Source organism: Equus quagga, chromosome 9 (assembly GCF_021613505.1).
Source record: "Equus quagga isolate Etosha38 chromosome 9, UCLA_HA_Equagga_1.0, whole genome shotgun sequence".
NCBI lineage: Eukaryota > Metazoa > Chordata > Mammalia > Perissodactyla > Equidae > Equus > Equus quagga.
In genome coordinates this window covers 19,839,272-19,864,993 of record NC_060275.1, presented here as the reverse complement: position 1 = coordinate 19,864,993, position 25,722 = coordinate 19,839,272, and the positions used below count along the sequence as shown (strand labels likewise).

Sequence of the window (25,722 nt, the reverse complement as noted above, 5' to 3'; positions counted from 1 at the left end):
GACGTGGGGGCCTACCACTCCCATTTTGTGTCTTGTTTTCCGGTTTTTTTCAGATTCCTTTGTTTCTCGTCCCATGGTTTAATCTGTTCTGATGTAGAGCTGCTACTCTCTGTTGTTGTCCTTCTACTTATCTCCTCTGCTCTTGGTTTTGTAGCCCCTTTCCTTTTTTGGATTTTTCAGGAATGAGGGTTTTCCTGAGGATTTCCTGAAGAGGAGGTTTTGTGGCAATGAACTCCCTTAATTTTTGTTTATCTGGGAAAGTTTTTATTTCTCCATCGTATTTGAAGGATATTTTCGCTGGGTAGAGAATTCTCGGCTGTAGATTTTTGTCCTTCAGATTTTTGAATATATCATTCCACTCTCTTCTAGCCTGTAAAGTTTCTGCTGAGAAATCTGCTGATAGCCTGATGGGGGTTCCTTTGTAGGTTAGTTTCTTTTGCCTGGCTGTCCTTAATATTTTCTCCTTGTCGTTGACTTTTGCTAGCTTCACTACTATATGCCGTGGAGTTGGTCTTCTTGCATTGATAAAGTTTGGAGATCTATTGGCTTCTGTCACCTGAAGATCCATCTCCCTCACCAGATTTGGGAAGTTCTCAGCCATTATTTCTTTGAATAGGTTTTCTGCCCCTTTCTCCTTCTCTTCTCCCTCTGGTATACCTATAATCCTTACGTTGCATCTCCTAATTGTGTCTGATAATTCTCGGAGAGTTTCTTCATTTCTTTTAAGTCTTGCTTCTCTCTCCTCCTCTGCCTGCAACAATTCTATATTGCCATCTTCCAAATTGCTAATTCTTTCCTCCATATTATCGGCCCTACTGTTCAGAGCATCTAGATTTTTCTTAATCTCCTCTATTGTGTTCTTCATTTCCAATATTTCTGTTTGGTTCTTCTTTATCGTATCAAACTCTTTTGTGACATAGCTCCTGAACTCGTTGAGTTGTCGGTCAGAATTCTCTCTTAACTCATTGAGAATCTTAATGATGGCTGTTTTGAAGTCATCATCATTTAGGTTATATATCTCATTTTCTTTGGGATTGTTTTCTGTGTATTTGTTACTTTCTTTCTGTTCTGGAGATTGAATGTATTTTTTCATATTGCTTGATGTTGTTGATTTGTGCCTCCACATGGAGATAGAGTTTAGTTGCTCCTTTCACTTGTTTCAGCTGCTGCGGTGGGGGGAGCAGCTGTTTATACTTCACCAACCAGGAACCCTGTCCGTAGTTGCTAACTGGGCCTGGGCCCCTCTTCGTAGCCACAGTGGCCCTTTGGATTCCCTCCTCTGCCGTGGGGGCCGTCACAGGGGGGCTTCAGGCTGCAGGTGCCTACTGTTGCAGCCCACCTAGATGTGGTCTCTCCTTGGGGTCTGCAACAGTGTTATGGGCTTTTCCAGCGGCCAGGGGTGGGATCACTTATATTTGTCGCTCCGTTGCTGTCGGCACCCACCGAATCTCACTTGTCCTCTATGGGTCGCAGGAGAGCTATTGGCATCTTCTACAGTCTGTGGTTAGTACACCTAGCTATGCTGCTTTTGCCCTGGGGTCTTCCAGCCTTGTGGCTGGCGGCTGGGTGCCTTCTACTGGTGCTGTGCAGAGGCTTTCCCTAAGGCTGCTGTGAGCCTGTAGGGTTTCCCCCTAGGCTACTAAGCTGGGTCTCTGGAACTCTCTCCAGCCCCAGTCCTCTCCGAGATCTCCGGCAATTCCTAGTCCCACGGGGCGGGCAACGGCAGCTGGGGGTCGCCCCGCCCTCTGGGATTCTCTCCGGGCCTCTCCCGGAGCCGTGAATGCTGGGCGTGGCCCCTCTGCTAACGGCAGACAGAGAGTTTTGTCTGCTGCCCGGGCGGAGCTCCGGCGCTTCCCCTCCGGGTCGCAGAACCGGCCTTTGAAAGTTCCCCCAGCCCCGGTCCTCTCCGAGATCTCCGGCAATCCCTAGTCCCACGGGGCGGGCAACGGCAGCTGGGAGACCTCTGTACCCTCCGTGACTCTCTCTGGGACCCTCCGGGCGCCCCGAGCACCAGGCTGGGTCTCCCCGCCAATGGCGGGGAGAGACTCTCCCCGCGGGCTCAGGTGTGCAACTCCAAAGTTTCCCTCTGCGTTTAGGAGTAATTACGGGGGGTTTAGGTAGGGTTCTGTTCACCTGTTTCCACCGTCGCTCCTCTGTTGTGTTCTCGCTCCTGCCCTAGATGTGTGTGGATCCTCTGGGGGCGTCCGTTGGAAGAAAGCCGCTTGCGGGTACTAGGCTGCCCGTTGGGGTCGGAGAGTTTTCACCTATTTCCACATCCTCCCGGAGGAAAATCCGTCCGCCTTCCGATGTATAGTCGCGTGGGTGTCTCAGACGTCCTGAGATGCTGTCTGGATATCCTTGGTCAAGCGATAAGTGTCCAAATAATTGTAGACTCGAAGGGCGAGAGACAAAGAGGACTACTCACGGCGCCATCTTGGATCTTCTCCCCAAACTTCTTGACTTTTATAGCCTCTGTTAGAAAATAATTGAATCAGTCTAGTTCAGTAAACATTTATTGACTACTAGGTACTGTGTTAGGCCCTGAAGAGCCAATATGAATAAGACATGATATTTACCCTCAGGAAATATAAATGATAAATACAATGCAGTGCAGTAAGTGAGATGGCTGAGAAATATAGAAAGTATTGCAGAAACCTGGCCTAGCTTGAGGCGATCAGGACTGGCTTCGTGGAGGAGGGGACATTAAAGAATGAGTAGAATATAGTCAGGTGATGGATGGAGATGGGTGGCAGTGTGTTCTGGGAGGAGTGGATGCGAGATGCAAAGAGAGAAGTAGGGAATACCATGTTGTTCAATATTGCTGGGGGATCAGCTGAGGAGAGACAGGGAGTGGTGGGAAATGGGGCCAGTCCATGTGTACCATGTGAAGGTGCTTAAACTTTATCTTTTACCTCACTGGCTTTCAAACTTCTAACAAAATAGAATTAGAATCCTTTTCTCAAAAAGAATTGTATATGAAAACCAGTATATACAACAGATTTGAGGGAATATAGAGGAGTGTTTAAATTCAAGAATTGTTTGTGAGTGATATTTGGCAGAACCTAATGATTAATTAGGTACAGGCGATGAGGGAGGTTGACTCACAGGTCTTCTGATTGGGTGATTGAGTAGAAGGTGTCTCTATCAAGTGTGATAGCGAATGTAGGAACAGGTTTTGTGGGGGATGATGATGAGTTGCTTTGTATGTGATGGGGGGCGTGGTGGTGATGGATGTACAGATTGAGGAATCGCCAACATGCTTCTGATACTTAAAACCATGGAAGTGGATGAGATCATTCAGAGATGGTAAATAGGCTGAAATGGACTCTTGGGAGACCAACCTTAGTGAGAGGAAGAGGAAACGATTTGAAGAAGGAGTGGTGTGAGTATGAGGAGAGCCAGGCGAATGTGCTGACTTGCAAACAGAGGGAGTCAAGAGTTTCACGAAGGTAGAGAATGATCAATTGTGTCAAATGCAGTAGATCTTTGAGTGTTAGAAGGATTGAAATGTGTTTGTCAATGAGGTCATTAGTGTCCTTTTTCAGAACTGTCTCCCCAGGATGTTGGGGGCAGAAGCTTGATTGTAGTGGGTTAAGGAGTGAATGAGAAGTGTGGGAATAGAAATAGCAAGTGTAGGATACTTTTGAAAAGTTTGTATGATAAGGGAAGGAGAAAGAGAATAGAGGGAAATACAGTTTTGAAGACAGGTGAGAATGTTTTTGGATTAAGGGTAAAGAGCCAATAAAGAGAGGGAAGTTCAAGATCAGCATAGGGAGGAGAAAACTGATAAGGCTAGGTTCTGCAGGGGATGAGGGAATGGCATATTTCAAGGGCAGAGGGAAGGCAGTTGGCTTTAACCTGGAGGAGGAACACTTTATTTTCTGAAACTGAAGGAAAGAAGGACAGGCTAGGTGGATGGTTATGTATTTCTGTGGATAGTGGATGGTAATTGAAGAGAGAGCATTCCCTAAAGCCTTCACATTTTTCCAAGAAGTTGAAGGTAAGATTGTGGAGAGGAAGGGAGTAAGCATCTGAGTTGAGTAGGGGCCTTGATGAGAGGGGTGGAGAGTGGGGAATGGGAGGGGGAGCTAAGAACAAGTAAAAAGATTGACTGTAAATTTATAGTTGTAACAGGCTGTAATTAACTGTAGAAAAAGGTGTAGGAAAAAATGGAAGGTAAATTTTGTCACTGTTCCAGAATTGCAGTTTTGTAATTCAGAGGTAAACGGGCATTGAGGGTAGTTGTAAAAGATTGATTGATATGATTAACCTCTGGTTTTAGACTCATTAGTGAAGGAATGAGAAGGAGGATGAGGCTGGGAGTCTTTGAAAAGATTGTGGAATCCAGGGACTGAATGCCCCTATGATCGTGGTTCCCGAACTGCTGCAAATTGAAATTACCTGAGGATCTTTAAAAACTACTGATGCCTGGCTCCTACTCAGGGCTTTCTGATTTAATTAGTATGGGTGCAATTGGCGCGTTGGGGGTTTTAAAGTTCCCCAGATGATTCTAATGTGCAGCACTTTGGGAACCACTGCTCTCAGAGGTTGAAGAGTAGGTATGGTGGAAGATCTGGAACTATAGAAGATTGTAGTCAGTGTGATGTTAATGTTAAGATTTTTGAGGTGAGGACACATCCAATGTGCATGGCCATAAGAATGGTTGACCGAAGTAAAGTGGAACTGAAGTTGACTGGAGCTGAGACAACCAAGGAGTTGTGAGGGTAACTATGGCTCTCAATCTTTGGTGGCACCAAAGACCCTGAAGCTCACTTTCCCAGTATTTCCTACTTTCACTGTAAAAAACACTATGAGAGTGCAGTGCCATTTGAGAGGCTAATTCGGGAATAGGAATTGAGTATATGACTTAACCATAGGACTCATACATGCCTTATTCCTGTTTTTAGAAAATAATAGTTCAAAATATTGTTAATGCAAATAAAAAATTCAAAACAAACTAAGTGATGAAACTAATGGGAACTTATAATTTAAAAGAAAGAATAACAGCGATTGAAAACCAACACTTATGATGCACTGATATGAAAACATTCCTTTTATGGGAAATTCATATGTTCATATGCACTAGAATCTTGGTACCATTACAGTGCAGTTCATGATAATGTGACATCTAAATAGAATACTGAAAGTCTAGAAAACCGTAGTCATATACTAATTTCAGTAAATGTAGTACGTGCTATTTGCTGTGCCTGGAATGCCCTGGTCTCTCCCACCGCCTTCACCTGGCTAACTCCTACTCATCTCATGAGCCTTGGTTCTATGACCACTGTCTCTACAAAGCCCCTGTATTTTTCAGATAATGTGCCAAGTCTAGCAGAGTCAGTTGGATCTTCTCTGATCCTCTGGCACTTGGTTTATGTTTCTATCCTGGTACTTATTCTCTTGTACCAATAGAGAAGCAAGGAGTTATATTTATTTACATGTCTATTTCTCTGTATCAGGGTTTCCTAACTTCAGCACTGTTGACATTTTGGGCTGGATAATTCTTTGTTCTAGGGGCTGCCCTGTGCATTGTAGTATGTTTAGCAGCATCCCTGGCCTCTACCCACTAGATGTCATTAGCACCCTCTCCCAGTTGTGACCAACAAAGATGTCTCCAGACATTGCAAATGTCACTTGGGGCTGGGAGGAAAATCACCCCTGGCTGAGAACCACTGCTCTATCTCAGACTAAGAGCTCCTCAAAAGACCATTCAGTATTCCTCCTTGTATTTCCAGTGCCCAGCACAAAGTCTTCATTGAATCACTGTGAATGACCCAGTATTTGATGGTTGATTAAAATGGAGTGGATTCACCCTTTACCTCACTACCCTCCTTGCCATCTCTAGAATTTCTGCAGAACTAATGCTGAGAACCTCTTGATATCTAGAATTGAGTGTCAGGCAGATACAGTAGGACGCTGACTTCTTCCTATATCCTAACCATTGACTAGCTATGTGATCTATGTGACTGACTGACTTAGCTCTTAGCTTCCATTTGTTTTTAGCTTTAAAGTAGGGGTAATAAGGTTGTAATGAAGTTAAATGGGCAACATGTTTGAAAACATTTATCACAGTAGGTATTCAGCACACACTAGTTTAGTACTCTTGATTGATTGATTGATTTCATTCATTCAGCACATATTGAGTGCCTACTATAAGCTAGGCCCCAAGCGAGAACATTTGGAGAGTGCATTAATCACATCCACACACAGCAGGCCCTGGCGTTGAGGAGTTCCTGCTCTGATGTGGGAGACAGAGTGCAGTTCATTGTGGTGAGCTTTATACTACTTAAGGTGTGATCCATGTGGGAGAGAGCCCTAAGGAGGTGAACTGACCTGAAGAATTGTTGGGGAGGCTTTTCTGAAGAGAGTCATTTGCGTGGAGGCTTGACATCAGGAAGAAAAGTGGGGAAGAACATCCCAGACAAAGAAAACCATGTTGTGCAGACGTGGTTGGCGATGGTGAATGAATGCAGTGAGACTGGTGAGATGCCTGCCAAGGCTGGCAGTGATGGGAGAAGAGGGTTAAAAATGGGTTAGAATCTGTTTGAGTGTGGTTATTTCTGCAATTAGAGATTGCTCACGAGTGACCCAGGGTAGATTAGAGTGGTTTTTGTTCTTCCTTTTCATTTTGTTGTTATTCGTCAGTTGTCATTATTTGACTTCTTACCAAGTCAGCTGCCCAGAAGCTCGTCTTGTCTCCATTCATTCACAAATGTGTTAAGGTTTTTGGAACACCCAGGAGGGTATGTTCTAACAGGAGGGCTTTTTTTCTTTCTTTCTTTTTTTTTTTTAACAGTTTCTTTCCTTTAGTTGGTTTAGACAGTTTTCACATGCGTCTTTAACATTCATTTGAGATAAACTGAGCTGAGTTTATCTTTTTTTACCAGCAAAAGGAATAATGCTTGTGTTATCTGTTAGCTGTTTACATCTCTCTGAAGTAGGTAGTCTTTTCTTTGTTTGGAGGGTGGAAGACTTGATGCTAGGGGAGTTAGCTGGTTCACAGAAAGGTCTGTCTACCGAGGAGGGGTGCTCTGGCCTCCAGGGCTCCGGGTCTTGTTACTTTGGTAACTTGGCCCTTTGGGAAGAGTTGCAAGTCGATTTCTTTTGTGCTAGTGTTGTGTAAACGTAGTGTATGAATCTTCTAATATATTAATACCATTGGGTATTATTATTATTCAAACATTTTCCAGTAAGACACCCATAGAAACGTCTTTAGAAGATAATTTCTTTATTAAAGACATGATCTAAGTGTTTATATTCAATACTTATAATTAACTTTTGATTCGTTTGCATTTTATTTATGTCATGTGAAATAAATTTTAGTACAGTATCAAACCTTAAAACCCTTCAATGGGTTAAATATCTCTTCTTGGTTTGTGCTTATTGATGCACTTGTTAATGAAAACACGTGAAGTAAAATAACATCAACTCCAATGAGTATATTGTCATTCATACCTAATCATAAAATCTATCCTATATAAAGTCAAATATTTAGGAGAAATATATTGTCTAATTCCAGCTTAAGTGGATTCTCTGACAAAGGACTCATCTCACCATTATCCTTACCATCAGTATTAAGTAACAACAATTCGACAGCAGAGGGCACCAAATATCCAGTGCAGTCTTCAAGATTTCCTTGATAGTTTTTGCACTTCCCTCTCCATTCTCCCCGCTCTTTCTTCCTTCCTCACTCTCCTCCTTCCCTTTTCCTAAGACTTAAAATCATTAAGATTAAAACCATATTTTTTTTTAGTAGATGATTGAATTTTCCCTTACCTAATTTTAGAGTATTTTAAAAGTACATTAAGACATCAGTATATTTTTATTCATTGAACCTTTTGCATTTAACATTATGTATTAGAATTTCAGAGATTCTTTTAGAGATATTTATGCAATAAAATATCCATGATCAGGAATACAATTATTATTTTTTAATATAGATATATTTTTTTCTTCCCCAAAGCCCCAGTGCATAGTTGTATATTCTAGTTGTAGGTCATTCTAGTTCTTCTATGTGAGCTGCCACCACAGCATGGCTACTGACAGACAAGTGATATGGTTCTGCCCCTGGGAACTGAACCTAGGCTGCCAAAGTGGAGTCTGCTGAACTTTAACCACTAGACCATCAGGGCTGGTCCCAAATTATTGTTTTTTATTTATTTTTTCTACCAAAATATTCTTCGGTAATAAACCAGTTCTTTATACTATCCTTAGGAAACTAAAAATTATTAAGAACATGTATTATAAAAATACCTACATAATTATTTTGTAAACTATTATATTAATATTTGTCAAATACATATTTTTTTCTTGTATTCTATTACTCAGTATTGATATTTATAGAAGCACACATGTATATGTATGTGTGTGAGATATAGAACATTTCCTAGTCTTATTCTTAGTATCCTTGATCTATGGTTTCAAAGTGGATTCAGATTTTTTTGTTAAATAATCCACTCTTCTGCTGTACACTTTAGCATCAAAATCAGCTGATGTTTAATGCTTATTGGCAAAAATCAACTTTATGTTTAGGTAGAAATCCAAACTATTTAATATTATAGTTATAGATTAGACTCAGTGCTCTTTCAGGAAAAATAATAAATTATTTTATGAGGTAACTTTAAAAGTAGTCTTAAACCGGGACATTAAAAAATGATTCAGGAATAAGTATGATTTTAACCATTGAAGTGAATGGTGCAAGAGTAAAATTATTCCCAGTGTTTCAAATTTCTCTAAGTCATTGGATAAAGTGAAATATACTTAAAATATCATTTTAATGTTGGTTTTAGGCAACAAAACTATCAGGTGTTTCAGCAGATGTGGTTGAACCTAGCATATATTCAAATATATGATAATAAATATTATAACAAGGGAACATCAACATTTTCTTCTCTGCAGATTGTAAGTTGTTTTTTTTGTTGCTGGGAGCTGCTTCTTATGGCGTGCATGTGTGCACTTGTGCTTAAAAATACCCATGTTTGAATAAGGATTAAGCTCACGATCATAGTTCTGTCATTTTCCTTGGCTTTTCACTTTAGACACGATTACAGTGATTGCCACAGGTTCACTTGTAGTGATGAGCAAGCAATCCAATAATTTTTTCCTCTTGTTGCATTTCTGTAGTATTGTAGGTCAGATTCCTTATTTAATATTTGTAATGGCTAAATCTGTAGTTTCCCCTATACAGAAAATATAAAGTTATAGGTTTAGTACCTACAATGAAAATGTCAAAAATATCTGTTTTACTAGCTTTTTTAGTAAATATGTGTAGGTGTTTTGCATTTACCATTGAGTTTTAGTAGCAAATTTGAGACCATTTCATTTGTATATACCTTATGACTTAGCTTTCCTTATTGTCCCTTTTCAAGTAAGTTCTTAAATTATTGCCTGAAGTACAGAGGCTTTATTTTCTCCCAGGCATCGTGGATATAGTAGGGACTCCACAAATATTTGTTGAATTGAGTTTAATCTTCCTCCATGATAATGTAAAAGTGAGTTTGTGAGCACACATTTCATATGTTCTAATAAAGGTGGCAGAGCAAGCATACTAACATTCCAGTTAAAGAATTTCCAGGATCAGATAGCCTGTATTTGAAATTGTTAAGAATATAAGATGATTTGAGTGAATTAGTCTTCTTTGGATGTGTGTATCTTATGATTAAGCCAGAGACCCTTGCGGTTTGGTAGATGTTTTTATTCCTTTTCCTTTAGCTAATCTTAGCGTAATGCAATAGAATACCAAACGTGTTGGTGATCAAGTCTGCCATCTCTACCCATTTAGCTAAAATCTTATCCTCACAACTTTGCTGGATATCTATATTTTGTTGTAATAAGATGCTGTTTGTTAAGTCAGCAGTACCCATTGTCAGGCATTATGGGGTCATATGCAGGACTTGGTGATATCAGAAATTATAGTTTGTCTGCAGGACTTGAGGAATGGGACATTTTCTCTCCTTTCATTCAGTCTCCCTCTGTTCTTTCTTATCTGTTTTTATTGTTGTTTTATTTATTTTTTTACTCTTTTTTTCTGACTGTGGATTTCTATTAGATACAGTTTTTGTCACAATGACACAATCAGTATCACTGAGAGGTTGTGATAAGAGGAGTCGTACACAATCACATCCAGATATCATGGTACCAGACATTAGATAACCTTTCAGTTGTCCAAGGACATAGGTTGTCTGCTGGCACACCTCCCAGAAAGAGACAGAAACCCTGGGCAGATCTGGGGGTGCTGAAAGGGGCATATATGTGGTTGACTTCAGAGAGAGCTTGAAAGTCAACCTTGTATCCTCACTCTTGTCATCTTTTTTCTTCAAGCCACTCTTGCTGCTTCAGTAATTTCTTTACAAAACATGTTTGATTTTATATTCTTTGGTAGTAATGGTCTCTCTTTCTCCTGAAAGAGTTTTATAGATCTTTACTGGAAAGACAATATTTACTAAAGTACTGTGGTGGGCTCTTTTATCTAATGTTGTTATTACCTATTCCCTCACACCTAATGTCACATTTGTCTACCTGATGTTGATATAAGATGGTATAAAATGATATTTTACCTTTTGCTGTGACATAGCCAACCCTAATGCCTAGCATAATGCCTGGGCCATAGCAACACTTTAGTATGTGGTATCTATCATTATTAATAATGATTTTCATATTAATAATATGTTAGATATAATGTATTATAAATATTTAATTTTATGTATCATTCAGTCAGATTAGTGTCAGTAGCTACAAAGCATTAAGCATAGTGTTTGCATTACACATTCAGTGTTTGAAAAGGCAAATACAAAACACAGTGGTGTGAGAAATAAAAGAGTGTTGTAGACATTCTTCAATCCATCCCATCTTTTACATTCTCAGTACTATTGCATACTTTATATTCCCTCATCTGGATGGCTTCTGTTTTCTCTCAATTCATAGTCATGACTCTGATCTTGCTTCTTTTTAGCCGGCATTGCTGGTGGATAAACATTTATAAAATTAAATTTCATCGTGTTAACTCCTCTCATTAAAGCCTTCAGACAGTAGTTTTCATACTTTACTCCATAAAGTCATCTCGGGTTCTCATTAGGCAGATTCTGGTCAATCCTGAGATGCACTGATTCAGATCTGATATCAGGCCCAGGAACCTGTATTTTAACTAGCACCCCTGATGATTCTGAGAGAAGTGCTGCTTTAGTGGCTTCCGAGCCTGCAAGATAAAGTTTAAAAGCCTTAGTGTGGACCTCTGTGCTCCCAATGAAACATCCCTTGCTTTCTTCATCTTAGTCACCTGTGGTTTCATCAACATCCATCCTGTGATGCTTCCTGCCTTTATCCTTTTTCACATCTTTGTGCCTTTTCATTGCTCATGTTACCCCTTCAGTGAGGATCTCTCTGGTCACCCAAGGTGGAGTTGGTAATTTCTCCATTGTGTCCCTTTATCATACCTTCCAATCTCCCTTTATTTGTAGCACTATTTATATTACATTGTAATAATGTCTTTATAGGTCATTATCTGTTAGTTTTGAGCTCCATGTCTAGAAAACCATCTTATTTATCTTCATTTCCCCGGTGTCTTGCACAAATATAGGTTAATGTAGAATGAATGAATTAAATACAAGAATCAAATTCAGAAAGTCTTGATTTTCTTTTTACTTCATATTTTTTGTAGTGTAAATTTATCATAAGTAACACATTAGGTTCTTAAGCTATAGTACAGAAACAATATTTATTTTCTACCTTCCTTTAAGCATCACTCATTCAATTCAGAGCAGAGGTTTATATAAAGGAGGCAGAATTAGTGATAATTCTGGAAATAGTTTTTGGAAGAGCAGACACTTGAGATGCTTTTTGAAAGATGGGTAGAAGTATGAGTTGAGTGGCAGTGGGGAGAATGAGAAAGGAGCATCATCCTGGCATAAGCAATGGAAAGGTACAAATGCCTGAAACTGCGTGTTCTGGAAGGTACAAGTGGTTTAGTTTGGTTGCAGTAGAAGATAAAGGGAATGTAGTTAGAGATGAAATTGGAGAAGTAGGCAACAAGATATTTTGGAGGATGTTTTGTACTTTGTCAAGAAGTCTTTGCTTTGCAAAGTTTTTATCCTTGGGTTATAAAATGCCATTGAAGCCTCTTAAGCCAGAAAGAAACATAGTCATATGGGAGGAGGGTTGAGACAGAAGAGAGACCGGTTAAGGGGATTTGCTGTAATTTTACAATAGAAGAGTTAGTAATTTAAAATAATTTTATAAAGATTTTTATAAGTCTTTCTTCACTCTTCCAGGTACTCTGCTAGGCTTAGGGTTAAATAGGATGAGTAAGATGTAGTTAGTTCTCACAGAGTACAGGAAAATGTAAATACATAAACTAATTGTATAAATATAACCAAGACAGACAAATTTGTCATGTATCGTAGATACAAAATGTTATGGGAGCTAGATTCATTGTAGACTGACTTCCCTTGGGAGAATTAGGGTCTTGATGGAAAAGAAGGTATTGGAGTAGAACAAAGAAGAGTATTTTGGGCAAAGGAATAAATAAAAGGATTAATGGGTGAGAGACCATGGTTATGGTACTAGAGCCTGTTTGTTAAAGCTGGAAAAGTATTTGGTGTCAGATCGTGTGGGCCTTGAATGTTGTGCTGAGAGATTTTGCATTTTATCCTAGAACTTTATTTTCTAATTATGAAAATAGTATATATTGATTATGTACAATTTGAGAAATATATAGAAATATGAAGAAAATGAAAATCCTATATAATTCCATCATAAAATGTAGTTACTGTTTACATTTTCATGTATTTCTTTTCAGTGTTTCTCCCCATGCTCAATTATATACTTAAGCATTAAGTAAATGAAATCAGAACCATACCGTGTGTGTTTGGCAATGCATGTGTGTAATTTTGTCTCACTTAAAATTGGAACATGGGCATTTTGCCATGTGATGAAATGTGCCCAGAAAGTGTGTTTTGTAATGATTGCAGTATTTATTCTATTGTGTGGCTATGTTTAAATTATTTACCTATTTCCTTACTGTTAGATTATTTAGGTTTTCAATTTTAAATAATGGATACTGTTTCACTCAACATCTTTGTACATAAATCCTTGTGTGTATTTCTGACTGTTAAGGATGGGATTCTAGACATAAATGTACTGAATCAAACAATCTCAAGGGCTCACAATGTATTTTACCAAATTACTCTTCCAAAAGGCTGCTATTGAAATTTATGTGTGCAGCATGTGAGTTTGACTTTCATTTTGCTTCTGGCCAAGTATTTTGAGTGTTTACTGTTTGTTAATTTTATAAATGGTGTCTTGTGGTTATTTTAGCTGTTATTTCCTTGAGTTTGAGCAGGTTTTTCTCCATATTTATTGACCATTAATGTTTCTTTTTCTGTGGATTGTCTGTGATCTTTATGGTATTTTTCCCTTTTCTTTGGGCATTAGTATTTTTCTCATTGATTTTAAGAAATATTTATATAGATTGTAAGTCTTCATCAGTCCTGTTTCTGGCACATTTTATTCCTATTTCTTAGTTGCCGTTTAATATTTTCTTAGTAATAAATTTTAAATTTAAGTATGTTTCGAAAGTCCTCTCTCACCTTGAGATCAGATATATTCACCTATATTTTGATGTAGTTTTTAATAATTTTGTATTTTGTATTTCTCTTCATAACCCATGATAATGGCAATTTTTTTGGCAGAAGAGTGACGTGATTAGATTTATGCTTCAGAGAGCAGTCTCGTGGCTCTGTGGAGGTGACACTGGAGTGAGGAGAGACTAGGAGCACACAGAGACCTGTTTAGAGGAGAGAAGATAAGGTCTAGATGTGTGGATGGTAGTGGTGGGGATAGAATGGAAGAGGACAGATTCTCCCCTGATGGTTAGAGCAGGTTTAGTGGGAGGGTGGAGATTGGGGCATATTAAATATGAGGTACTGTGGGACATCCAATACAAGTTGTAAATACAGGATTGAAACTCCTTCAGGAGGCTGGTCTGGCTGATGATGGAAATTAGGGAGCCACCTACATATAGATGATAGTTCTAATGTTGAAGGAAGAGTGAGTTGTCAGGGCAACCGACTGAAAGGGTGGGTCAGAATTAGAAGAGTCACCAGGAAGGTGTTCTCTTGGAAGCTGGGAGAGGTGGCTTTTTATTTTTATTTATACTTTCTCTCTCTCTCTCAGCAAAAATAACAATGTCAGATACTGCACAGAGATTAAGGAGGAGAGGGACTGAAAAGTTTCCATGGGGTTAGTCTACTACTTTCCATAAATTTGGCTGAAAGGGGCAGTAGGAGGAGAGAGAAAGAGAAGAGGGGGCATAGTCAAAGGTAACACTATTTTTAGAATCTAAATAGACTTGAACATGTTCTCTGTTGAGGGAAAAGAATCTGTGAACAGGGAGAGATGGAAGGTAAAATAGAAAAAGGAGGGATTTGATGATGCAGCAACTTAAAAGGATGAGTAACTGTGATAAACGGATTATTTTTTCAGGTGGGATGGTAGTTCATTCTCAGAGACAGAATTTGCATATAAGTTATTGAAACAACTTTTAATCTGTTCTGTGAGTAAAAAGATTCCCTGCTTCAATATAATAAACTGTTATTTCCTTGTTTTTAAAAAGTAATCAACAATTTCAGTTATTTCAGCATAAAGATCTTTTAATTGTTTAAGTTCATATCTTTTACATGCTGCTGATTGACAGAGTTAGTGTGTTACTTACAATGGTATAGGTACCTAAAAAGACAGGTTAATAAGCATTTAAATTCCTTTGACTATTTATTGTTTGTTAATGAATGTGTGAAATTAAACACTTTTAATTATAACCATCTTTTAAAAATATTTATTGCAGGGAAATTTACCTAAATATTCTCATAACTCCCTGATGGTTCAAGCAATAAAGACAAACCTAACAGACCCGGACATACATGTGCTTTTCTTTGATGTGGAAGCGTTGATTATTCAACTCCTGACTGAAGAAGCCTCTAGGCCGAATACTGCGCTTATTTCCCCAGAGAATTTGCAAAAAGCATCTGGCAGTTCCGACAAAGGAGGCTCTTTTCTAACTGGAAAGCGAGCAGCAGTTCTCTTCCAACAAGTGAAAGAAACTATCAAAGAGAACATAAAGGAACATCTCCTTGATGATGAAGAGGAGGATGAGGAGATAATGAGGCAAAGAAGGGAAGAAAGTGATCCTGAATATCGGGCCAGCAAATCTAAGCCATTGACCCTATTAGAATATAATTTAACTATGGACACTGCAAAATTATTCATGTCCTGCCTTCATGCCTGGGGTTTGAATGAAGTTCTGGATGAAGTTTGTCTTGATCGCCTTGGAATGCTCAAACCCCATTGCACAGTATCATTTGGTCTCTTATCCAGAGGAGGTCATATGTCACTGATGCTTCCTGGTTATAATCAGGCTGCTTGTAAACTGTCACACGGGAAAGCAGAAGTAGGAAGGAAGCTGCCAGCAACTGAGGGAGTAGGAAAAGGAACTTATGGAGTGTCCCGAGCCGTCACCACACAACATCTTCTGTCCGTCATATCTTTGGCAAATACCTTAATGAGTATGACCAATGCAACTTTTATTGGTGATCATATGAAGAAGGGCCCTACCAGGTGTGACAATGATAGTTTGATTTTATTCTTATGTTTGAAAAAAAAAAAAACCTGTTTTACTTTTGTCACTTTATTACTTTTTTTGGCTCTACACACTTTAGCATTTTTGTATCATTTCAGTGTTTCCCCTTTAAATTTTAGAACATAATATGCATGATTTAAAACATGATACAAATATATGGTCTTATCCATAGTCAGACATGCTCACTAGCTATTTTTAAAAAAAAATTGGAATGAGGGACTAGGTTACAATTCAGCTTTAATAAATGAATTATAGACTAGCTCTTCAGTAAATATCATCTTAGAATTATATCTACTTAAAGTTTGCACTAACATTTAATTCAAATGTATGTTAGGTTAAAATGCTTCTCTTCTTTGTGACCCATATGTGATGAATGCTATGTGTGCTCAGTGATTGGCTTCAGAATTTTGTGAGAAGTGTGGTCAGAGTTTTTCAGTGGCAAAAGAGAAAACTTTTTTAAGTGCAGGTGAAGACTATTTTAATATTCTAGAATACTGTACCTGAATGTGTATTTCCTATTTTCCAGAAGTCATGAAGACAACTTTTTAAACTGTGGTTTTATTATACTTTATTGAGAGTTGACCATACTAAGAATTTTTTTTTAATCTAACAAAAACTTAAGTAGCACTTACCTTGTGTCTGGCTCTGTTGTAAGCACTTTACAGATGCTTCTTGTTAATGCTCTTAACCCTATAAGGTAGGTACTTTTATTATCCTACTATTATAGATAAGAAAACTGAGACACAAAGAGGTTAAGTAACTTGTCCAACGTCACGCAAGTAGTAAGTGGTAGAGCCAGAATTCAAAATGAGACAGTCTGCCTCTAGCATCCAAGATTTCTTAACGCCTTACCTTTTTTGGATGTTAGGGCTGGATTCCATGAATTTATTTGGACCAAAGATATGGGGTGGGCTGAAATCTCAGCATGCTAATATTAAAGAATGAAGGACTAATTATGATATTTATCTGTGGGTGGTAGTACATTAAAGTGTTCATAGATATTTCTTAAACTAGTATAAGGCATAAATTTTAGATGTAAAATTTTTACTTGCTATTTGCTAATCATTTAATTTAGTATATTAAAATTTGAAATGGAGAATGTTAACAGGCACAAAACAAAAAAGCACCCCATCTTTCTGGAACAGTAAATTGAAAATGTTCTTTATGTGTTTCTTTTGCAATTCATTTGGAACTTGAAAGTTCAATATTTTAAATGGTTCTGGAAATCTGAAAATATGACTATATATATACATGTATTTTCTTCTTCTATTTAAAGGCCACCTAGACCAAGCACCCCAGACCTTTCTAAGGCAAGGGGTTCCCCTCCAACTTCCAGTAATGTTGTGCAAGGACAGATTAAACAAGGTAAAATTAAATCTTATTTAGTAATTGACATCGCATTTCAGCTCTAGAAACTGAGGAGGCATAGCTAATGTATAATCATAACATTTTGTTTGTCTCAGATTGTTAAAAGAGAGAAAAGTTGTTATATTCCAGATGTAAATATGGATAATTAAGATGTCAGTTAAAAATAAATCAGATTTATTTAGAAATTGATAAATGAGTATATTTCACATAATTTTATTGCACTGTCTTTGGCCTAATTTTTATGGATTAGGGGCACCTTAACTTGACAACACTAGTGCCTTAATTGTGTATATCTTGAGTTTAAAAGTTATACCTATTTTCAAACTACATTTAGAAATGTTTAAATTCATATTTCCATACTATGGTTATTCTTCTGCCATTTGCCAGTAGTTCATGCATTGTAATGTGCAAGTGGAAATTGTTTTTTTTAATTTGAATTTTTAGATACCTTAACTTTTGTCTGTAGCTTTGTTTTTCATTAGGGGATAAAAGAGAAGAAAGGTTGAGTTTCTCTTCCTTTATTATCTTTTATATTCATCTTAAGACTGACAAGTGAGCTAACCAGAGAGTTGATGGGGGGCAGTCGCTTCTGCTTAGAGAGCTTTCCTTCAGGCCAGGGGTTAATGCTGACTCACAGAATGTGATAGAAGTGAAGAATTAAGCAAGAGATGGGATGATGAAGGTTCCGCTTGTAAATGGTGACATTTTAGGTGTTCTTTTTTCCTTCAGTTTTTTTTTTGGCTTTAAAGAGACCATGAATAGTTCTACCAGATTTGTTAGAGGAGCAATAGGCTTCCAACTTCGTATCTACAATTTTTCCCTTCCCTGGGACAAGTTCTTTTCTCTCTCTTAGCTGATTATTTGGTACTTGCTTTAGTATCCTTAAATGGTATTCTTGATTTTCAGTTTTAGGCACTGTCTGTTGGCTTCTCCTTATGGAATGTAAGCTGCCTCACTCTCTTTGCCATGCCTGTTCTTCATTTCCAACCCCACCCACATGATCACCCCTCTCGTTTCCCTCTCCTCGCATTAAGCTTATATAATCATTTTATTATAGTTTATATTAAGTTATATAAGTTTTGGTAAGATAACTTTTTATACTTGTGTATGTGTGTACATACAGAAAAGTGCACAAATCAGAAATTACAGCTAAGTGATTTTTACAAGCTAAACACCCCTGTAACTATATTCTTGGACAAGAAATAGAGCACTGCCAGCACGCCAGAAGCGTCCTGCATGTTTCCTCCCAGTCATTGTACCTTCCCCTTCCAAAGGTAACTGCTCTGTTGACTTTTAGCAGATCACTCCCTTGCTTTTCTTTATAGTTGTATCACCTAAGTGTAAATTCCTCAACACTATTTTTATTAGTTTTGCCTCTGTTCTGAATTTTAGATGAATTCAGAATCATGGAGTACGTATTCTTTTGTGTTTGGCTGCTTTTGTGAGGTTATCAGTGTTGTTGCATTTGACTATAGTTTTTTCATTTTCATTCCTGTATTGTATTCTGTTGAATGAATAGATCACAATTTATTCATCCATTTTTCTGTCCAGTGTTTGGTTTTCATAAGTAATTCTGCTACAAACACTCTTGTATTTGAATCTTAGTGTACATTATAAGCATTTCTGTTGTGTATATAATCAAAAGTGGAATTTCTTCATGTGTTTATCTTCAGCTTTAGTAGGTAATGTTAATATGTTTTCCTAAGTGAGAGACTAATATACTTCCATCAAAAAGGCTAAAGTGAAAAAGATGGAAAATATTGTGTTGGCTAGGATATGGATCAGCAAGAGTTCTCATACGCAGCTGGTATGTTGGCTAGATATCCTAGCCAATACTTAATATTTTCCGTCTTTTTCATGTTAGCCATTTTGGTATGGCTAATATATCTAATATATCAAGTTTTTCATTTTTGATTAATATTTTTGTGTCCTGTTTACGAAGTTAGCCTGAGGGACCGGCCTGGTGGCACAGCAGTTAAGTGCACACCTTCTGCTTTGGCAGCCTGGGATTCGCCGGTTCAGATCCTGGGTGCAGACATGGCAGTGCTTGGCAAGCCATGCTGTGCTGGCACCCCACATAAAAAGTAGAGGAAGATGGGCATGGATGTTAGCTCAGCAAAAAGAGGATTGGCAGCAGATGTTACCTCAGGGCTAATCTTCCTCAAAAAAAAAGTTACCCTGATACCCCTACTCTGATATCATGAGGATGATGTTCTCTGTTTTCTTTTAGAAGCTTTTTTATGTTACCCTTCTTATATAGATCAACAAACTGCCTGGAATTTAATTTTCTGTATAATGTGAAGCAGGGGTCCTGTTTCAGCTTTTTCCTCCATGCAATACAAATTGGTCCAGCATGATTTATTAAAGAGATGATTTTTTCCCCACTGCTCTGCAGTGCCATCTCTGTCATAAATAAAATGTCCTTATATATGATAGTCTGTTTCTGGACTGTTTGAGCCCATTTGTTTGTTTGTATATTCTTGTGCCTTAATTACTGTAGCTCTGTAAGATGACTTGGTATTTCAGTAGATCAAGTCTTCCCACCTTACTCTTCTTAGAGTGTTTTGGCTATTCTTGTCCCTTTGAATTTCAGTATAGCAGTGTGCCACATAACAATGCTTTGGTCAATGATGGTGTACAACAGTGGTCCCAGAAGATTAGTACCATGAACCCTAGGTGTATAGTAGGCTGCACCATCTAGGTTTGTGTGAGCACACTCTATGATGTTCAATGACATTATCACCTAATGACTCATTTCTTGGACTGTTGGTAAGCCACATATGACTGTATAAATTTAGAACTGGTTTCTCAACTGTCGCAAAAACCTATTGTGACTTCACTTGCAATTTTATTAAATTTATAGATCAGTTTGGGGAGAATTAATATCTTTATGGGATTCACTTATTCAGTCCATCAACCTCATATCGCTCCACGTTTATTTAGGTCTTGTTTAGCTATTGAAACTCTTTTATGGTTTTCTGTGTACATGTCGTATATATCTTCTGTTAGATTTATTCCTACATATTAGATTTTTAAAATATTCTTATAATTGGTATTAAATTTTTTCATTTTCTGTGCCCTTGGTATAGAAATACAGTTGATTTTTGAATATTGACCTTGTATCAAGCAATCTTGCTAAATTCACCTATTAATTGTGGTACTTCATCTGTAGATTCCTTTGATCATGTGGAGGATGATATGGAATAACTTTTTCTATTCCTGGTGTGAAAGGGAAAACTTTTTTTTTTTTTTAAGGTTTTATTTTTTTTTCCTTTTTCTCCCCAAAGCCCCCTGGTACATAGTTGTATATTCTTGGTTGTGGGTCATTCCAGTTGTGGCACGTGGGACGCTGCCTCAGTGTGGCTTGACGAGCCCATGTCCACGCCCAGGATTCGAACCAACGAAACACTGGGCCGCCTGCAGCGGAGCACGCGAACTTAACCACTCTGCCACAGGGCCAGCCCCTAAGGGGAAAACTTTTTAGCTTTCATATGTGATATTTCCTATATGCTTTTACAGATAATTTTTAAGAAATTAACTGTATTATTCCTTTGCTACATGTTTATCATCAATGTGTGTTGGATTTTATCATGCTTTTTCTCTAACTATTGAGATTATTATATAACTTTTTACTCTGTCAATTTGATGAATTTAGAACATAAACCCAATCGTGCATTCCAGAATAAAACCAATCTTGTGATGTATTATTGTTGTAGATACTCTTGCATTTAGTTTAATATTTTTTATTTAGGAAAAAGTTTTCTTCTAATGTCCTTGTAAGGTTTTATGTTATTCATATTTCAGAAAATGGATTGGGGAATCTATCCTCTTTTTCTATTTTCGGGTAGAATTTGTGTAATTCTAATTTAATGTAATCTAATTTAATCAGGTATAATTAGTGCATTGTTTCTTTCATAAATGTGCAGTGGAATTTCTGGATTTAGATCTAGAGTTTTCTTTGTGCTGAGTTTTAAAATTCTGGTTTCAGTTTCTCTCATTGTTATATGACTTTTCAGATTTTTTGTTTCTTCCTGTGTCAGTTTTGTTAACTAATACATATTTAAGGATTTTTCCAGTTCTTCTAAATTTTCAAGTGTGTTGGCATTTGAAAAGATAACATTGTCTTATCTTTTTAATTTCTCTGGTGTCTGTAGTGATGTCTTCATTTTTATTCTTGATATTAATCATTTGTGTCTTCTCTTTTTTTTCTTGATCAGTCTTACCAGGGGCTTATCAATCTTTTTAGTCCTTTTAATGAACCCACTGTGCCTTTGTTTATCCTTTCTAGTGCATATTTTTTCCTGTTTCACTAAATTCTGCCGTTTATCACTTCTCCTTCCTCTGGATTCAATATGCTGGGTTTTTTTTTAACTTCTTAAGATGGATGGTTTCTTACTGATTTTCAGCCCTTCTTTTAGAGTGTGTGCCAAAAATCATGTCATGTGTGAATAAAGACGATTTTACTTCTTTTCAATCTATATGCATTTTATTTTTCTTTTTGCACAGGTTAGGACTTATGGAACAAAGTTGAATTGAAGAAGTTAGAGCAGATTTCCTTGCCTCATTCCCAATCTTAGGGGTAAAGCATTTAGTCTTTTACTATTAAGTATGACGTTAGCTGTAGATTGTTCTTAGATGAGGTGGGCATTGAGGAGGTTCCCTTCTTTTCCTAGTTTGCTAAGATTTTTTAATTATTAATCGTTGTTAGGTTTTGCCAGATGATTTTTCTGCATCTGTTGAAATTGTCATATGATTTTTTCTTCTTTATTTTCTTACTAAGATGAAGTACATTGCCTTTGGAATTTTAAAACAAGCCTACAGTCCTGGGATAGACCACACTTGGTCATGTTGAATTATTGTTTTTATGGATTATTGGATATAACTTACTAAAGTTTTGTTGAGAGTTTTTATGTGTGTATGGTAATGAAGGATTTTGGTCCCCAGTTTTCATTTCTGATAATGTCATTTTTCAATTTTGGTAACAGGATAATGTCAGTCTCACAGAATGAGTTAGGATGTTAATCTTTTTCTTGTGTTTTCTGGAAGGGTTTGCGTAGAATTGATATTATTTCTTATTTGTGTGATCTAATTCACTAGTGAAAGTATGAGGGCCTGGAGTTTTCTTATGGGAAGATTTTTACTGCAAATGTAAATGCATTAATAGATATAGGGCTGTTTAGGTTTTTTTTTTTTTAATTTCACCTTGGATGAACTTTGGTGGTTTGTGTCAAATTTATGGGCAAAAATTTGTTTAATATTCTAATTTTCCGTTTAATGTCATGTCTCTAGAATTTCAGATGATATTCCCTCTCTCATTTCTGTTATTAATATTTTGTTTTTTTCTCATTTTTCCTGATCAGTCTGGCTAGTAGTTTAGCAATTTTATGAATCTTAAAGAAACCACCTTTGGTTTCATTGAATTTTATCTTTTGTTTTTCTGTTTCATTTATTTCTGCTTTGATTATTATTTCATTTCTTCTGCTTTTAATTTGCTCTTATGTTTTAGTTTTTTAAGGTGGAAGCTGAGGTCATTGAATTGAAACTTTTCTTCTTTTCCAATATGGGCAGTGAGTACTACAAATTTCCCCTAAGTACTGCTTTAGCAGCAGCTCACATATTTTGCTAGGTTGTGCTTTTAATTTTCCTTTTGATTTTTTCCATGGATAATTTATTGGTGAATTATTTAAGTTTGGGGATTTTCTGAGGATCTTTCTGTTATTGATGTCTAATTTATGATCAGATAACAAACTTTGTATAGTTTGAATCATTTGAATATTGAGACTTGTTTTATGGCCCTGAATATGGTCTGTCTCGGTAAATATGCTGTATGCACTTCAGATGACTGTGTATTCTGTTGTCGTTGGGGGAAGTGTTTCATAAATGTCAGCTCAAGTTGCTTGACAGTGTTCAAGTTTAATATATACTTGCTGATTTTTCTGATTCTGTCATTTAGATAAGGGTATTGAAATCTGTGGCAATAATTGTGGATTTGTTTCTTCCTCTTGGTACTTCTATCACTTTCTGCTTCATGTATTTTAAAGCTCTCTTAGTAGGTGCATAAACCTTTAGAATTGTTATTTCTTATTGATGATTTGACTTTTTGTCATTATGAAATGACCTTTTTGTCCTTGATAATCCTTTGCCTTGAAATCTACTTTGGTTATAATAGCCATTTCAGTGTTTTTGGTGACTGTTAGCATGGCATATCTTTTCCCATTTTTTTTACTTTTCACCTATTTAGGTCTTTATATTTAAATTGTGTTTCTCATAGGCAGTCTGACCTGCTTTTTAACTGGGTGTTTTAACCATTTATAGTTAATTGGATTATTGATATGGTTAGGTTTGAGTCTGTCTTTCTGCTATTTATGTTTTTCCTTCTCCCATTTGTTGTTTATTCTTTCCTTTCTTTTTCTGCTGTCTTTTTGGTTCATAGAGGGTTTTTTATGATTCCATTTTATCGCCCTTATTGGCTTATGAGCTAACTTTTTGTTTTGTTATTTTGGTGGTTATTTTAGAGTTTCTAGTCTACTTGTCACAGTGTCTCTTCAAGTGATATTATATCATTTAACATTTAATATAAAAACTTTATAATATTATACTTGGCATTTCTTACCTCCTGGCCTTTATGTTACTGTTGTCATGCATTTTACTTTTACATGTGTTATAAGCCTCAAAAATCATTATTACTACTTGTGTTTAATAGTCAATTATATTTGAAAGAGACTTTAATAATAAGAAAAAAGCATTCATATTTACCCATATAGTTACAGGTTTTGGTGCTCTTCATTCCTTTGTCTAGATCCAGATTGCGATCTGGTATCATTTTGCTTCAGCCTAAAGCACTTGCTTTAACATTTCTTATAGTGAAAGTCTACTGTTCTTTCAGCATTTGTATGTCTGCAAACATCTTTATTTGCCTTTCATTTTGAAGGATATTTTTATCTGGTATAGAATTCTATGTTGGCCATTTTTATCTTTCAGTATTTTAAAGATGATACTCTATTGTGCTCTCACTTGTATTGTTTCTAACAAGAAGTCTGATGTCATCCTTATCTTTGTTCCTCTGTATGAAACCTTTATTTTTTGCTTTATTACTCTTGCTGCTTTTAAGATTTTCTCTTTATCATAGTTTTGAACAATTTGATTATGAGGTGCCTTGATGTTGTTTTCTTCATGTTTTTGTGGTTGGCTGTTTGTTGAGCTTCTTAGTTTTATTGCTTGCATTAATATAAACATTTTTCAATTTTATTTCTTCAAATATTCTTTCTGTCCTCCTCTCTCTCCTCTCTTTAGGGGCTCAAATTACATGTACATTAAGCCACTTGAAATTGATTCACAGCTCACTGATGCTCTTTTTAAATTTTATATTCTTTTCCTCTCTTTGTTTTCATTAGGTAGTTTCTTTTGTAATGTCTTCAAGTTCATTTGTTTTTTCTTGACAATGTCTAACCTGCCATTCGTCCCACCCCTTGTATTTTTCATCTCAGACTTAGTGGTTTGCATCCCTAGAATTGATTGGCTTCTTTTTTATGTCTTCCTTGTCTCTATCTGACTTTTTTTGAATATATAGGTTATAGTTATAATAACTGTTTTAATACCCTTATTTGATCATTCTGACATCTCTGTCAGTTCTGAGTTGATTTTAATTGATTTTTTCCCTTCATTATGGACTGTGCTTTCCTGCTTCTTTGCATGCCTAGTAATCTTTGATTAGATGGCAGATATTGAATTTTACCTAGTTGGGTACTGAATATTTTTGTATTCTTAGAAGTCTTCTTGAGCTATGTTTTGGGATGCAGTTAAATTACTTGGGAACAGTTTGTTCTTTTTCTGGTCTTGCTTTTATGATTTCTTAGGTGGGTTTGGAGTAATGCTGTCTCTTAGGCTAATTATTTCCCCTTACTGAGGCACGATCTTCGTGAGTACTCTATCCAGTACCTCATGAATTGTGAATTTTCCAGTCAGGCTAATGAGAGCAGGCACTGTTTTCTGGCCCTTCAGTAGTTCTTTTGCCAGCCTCTAGTAGTTTCCTTAAACACATGCACTGATGAGTTCTGTGCCACGTACTCGAGGGGACCTGTGAAGAGCTTGGATCTGTGCAGCTTTCTTCTGTCTGTCCTGATGAGTTCTGTGCTGCATACTCAAGGGGACCTCTGAAGAGCTTGGATCTATGCAGCTCTCTTCTGTCTGTCCTGTGAATTCTAGCTGCCCTGGTTTCTCAACTCTTAACTCTGTCTCCTCAACTCAGGGAAACTGCCAAGTCCTCAAGTCCCCCTTTCTGTATCTTGGCCTAGAAACTCCCTCAAGGCAATAATGGGGCAGTAACGCTCACTTTGCCTCCCATCTCCTGACTCTCAATCCATCATTGATTGATGTCCAGTGATTTGAGACTATTCTTTTATGTATTTTGCCTTTTTTTTTTCAGTTGTTTTAGATGGGATTGTAAATCTGTTTCCTCTTACTCCATCTTGGCGGGAAGTGGAAGTTCCTCTCCCTTTGCTTTTAAAGTGTTCTAATATACTCTTGCTTTATAAGAACTTTATAAGAAGTCTTTATGTTGTATAGAGTTTTAATATTTTTAGAGCATTCTTTCAGGGAAAAATGCAAACAGGCTTACATAGATAAGAGGCTTGTGTAAAGTACAATTAGTTATGATATAATTAAGACACACAGCCAGCACCTTTTAACTCTAGATCCTGTGCTCTTTCTACAGCAGCATGTATTTA

General features: G+C 37.1%; 1 protein-coding gene across 3 annotated transcripts in view; it reads left to right on the top strand.

Annotated features, from left to right (window-relative positions):
* Positions 1–25,722, top strand: part of WDR7 (WD repeat domain 7) — a 355,196-nt gene that overhangs the window by 90,046 nt on the left and 239,428 nt on the right. For all 3 annotated transcript variants that reach the window (XM_046671781.1, XM_046671782.1, XM_046671779.1), the window contains exons 16-17: positions 14,837–15,606; positions 16,905–16,993. In XM_046671781.1, coding sequence (XP_046527737.1) covers positions 14,837–15,606; positions 16,905–16,993 — 859 coding nt within the window. The remainder of the gene's footprint in view (positions 1–14,836; positions 15,607–16,904; positions 16,994–25,722) is intronic.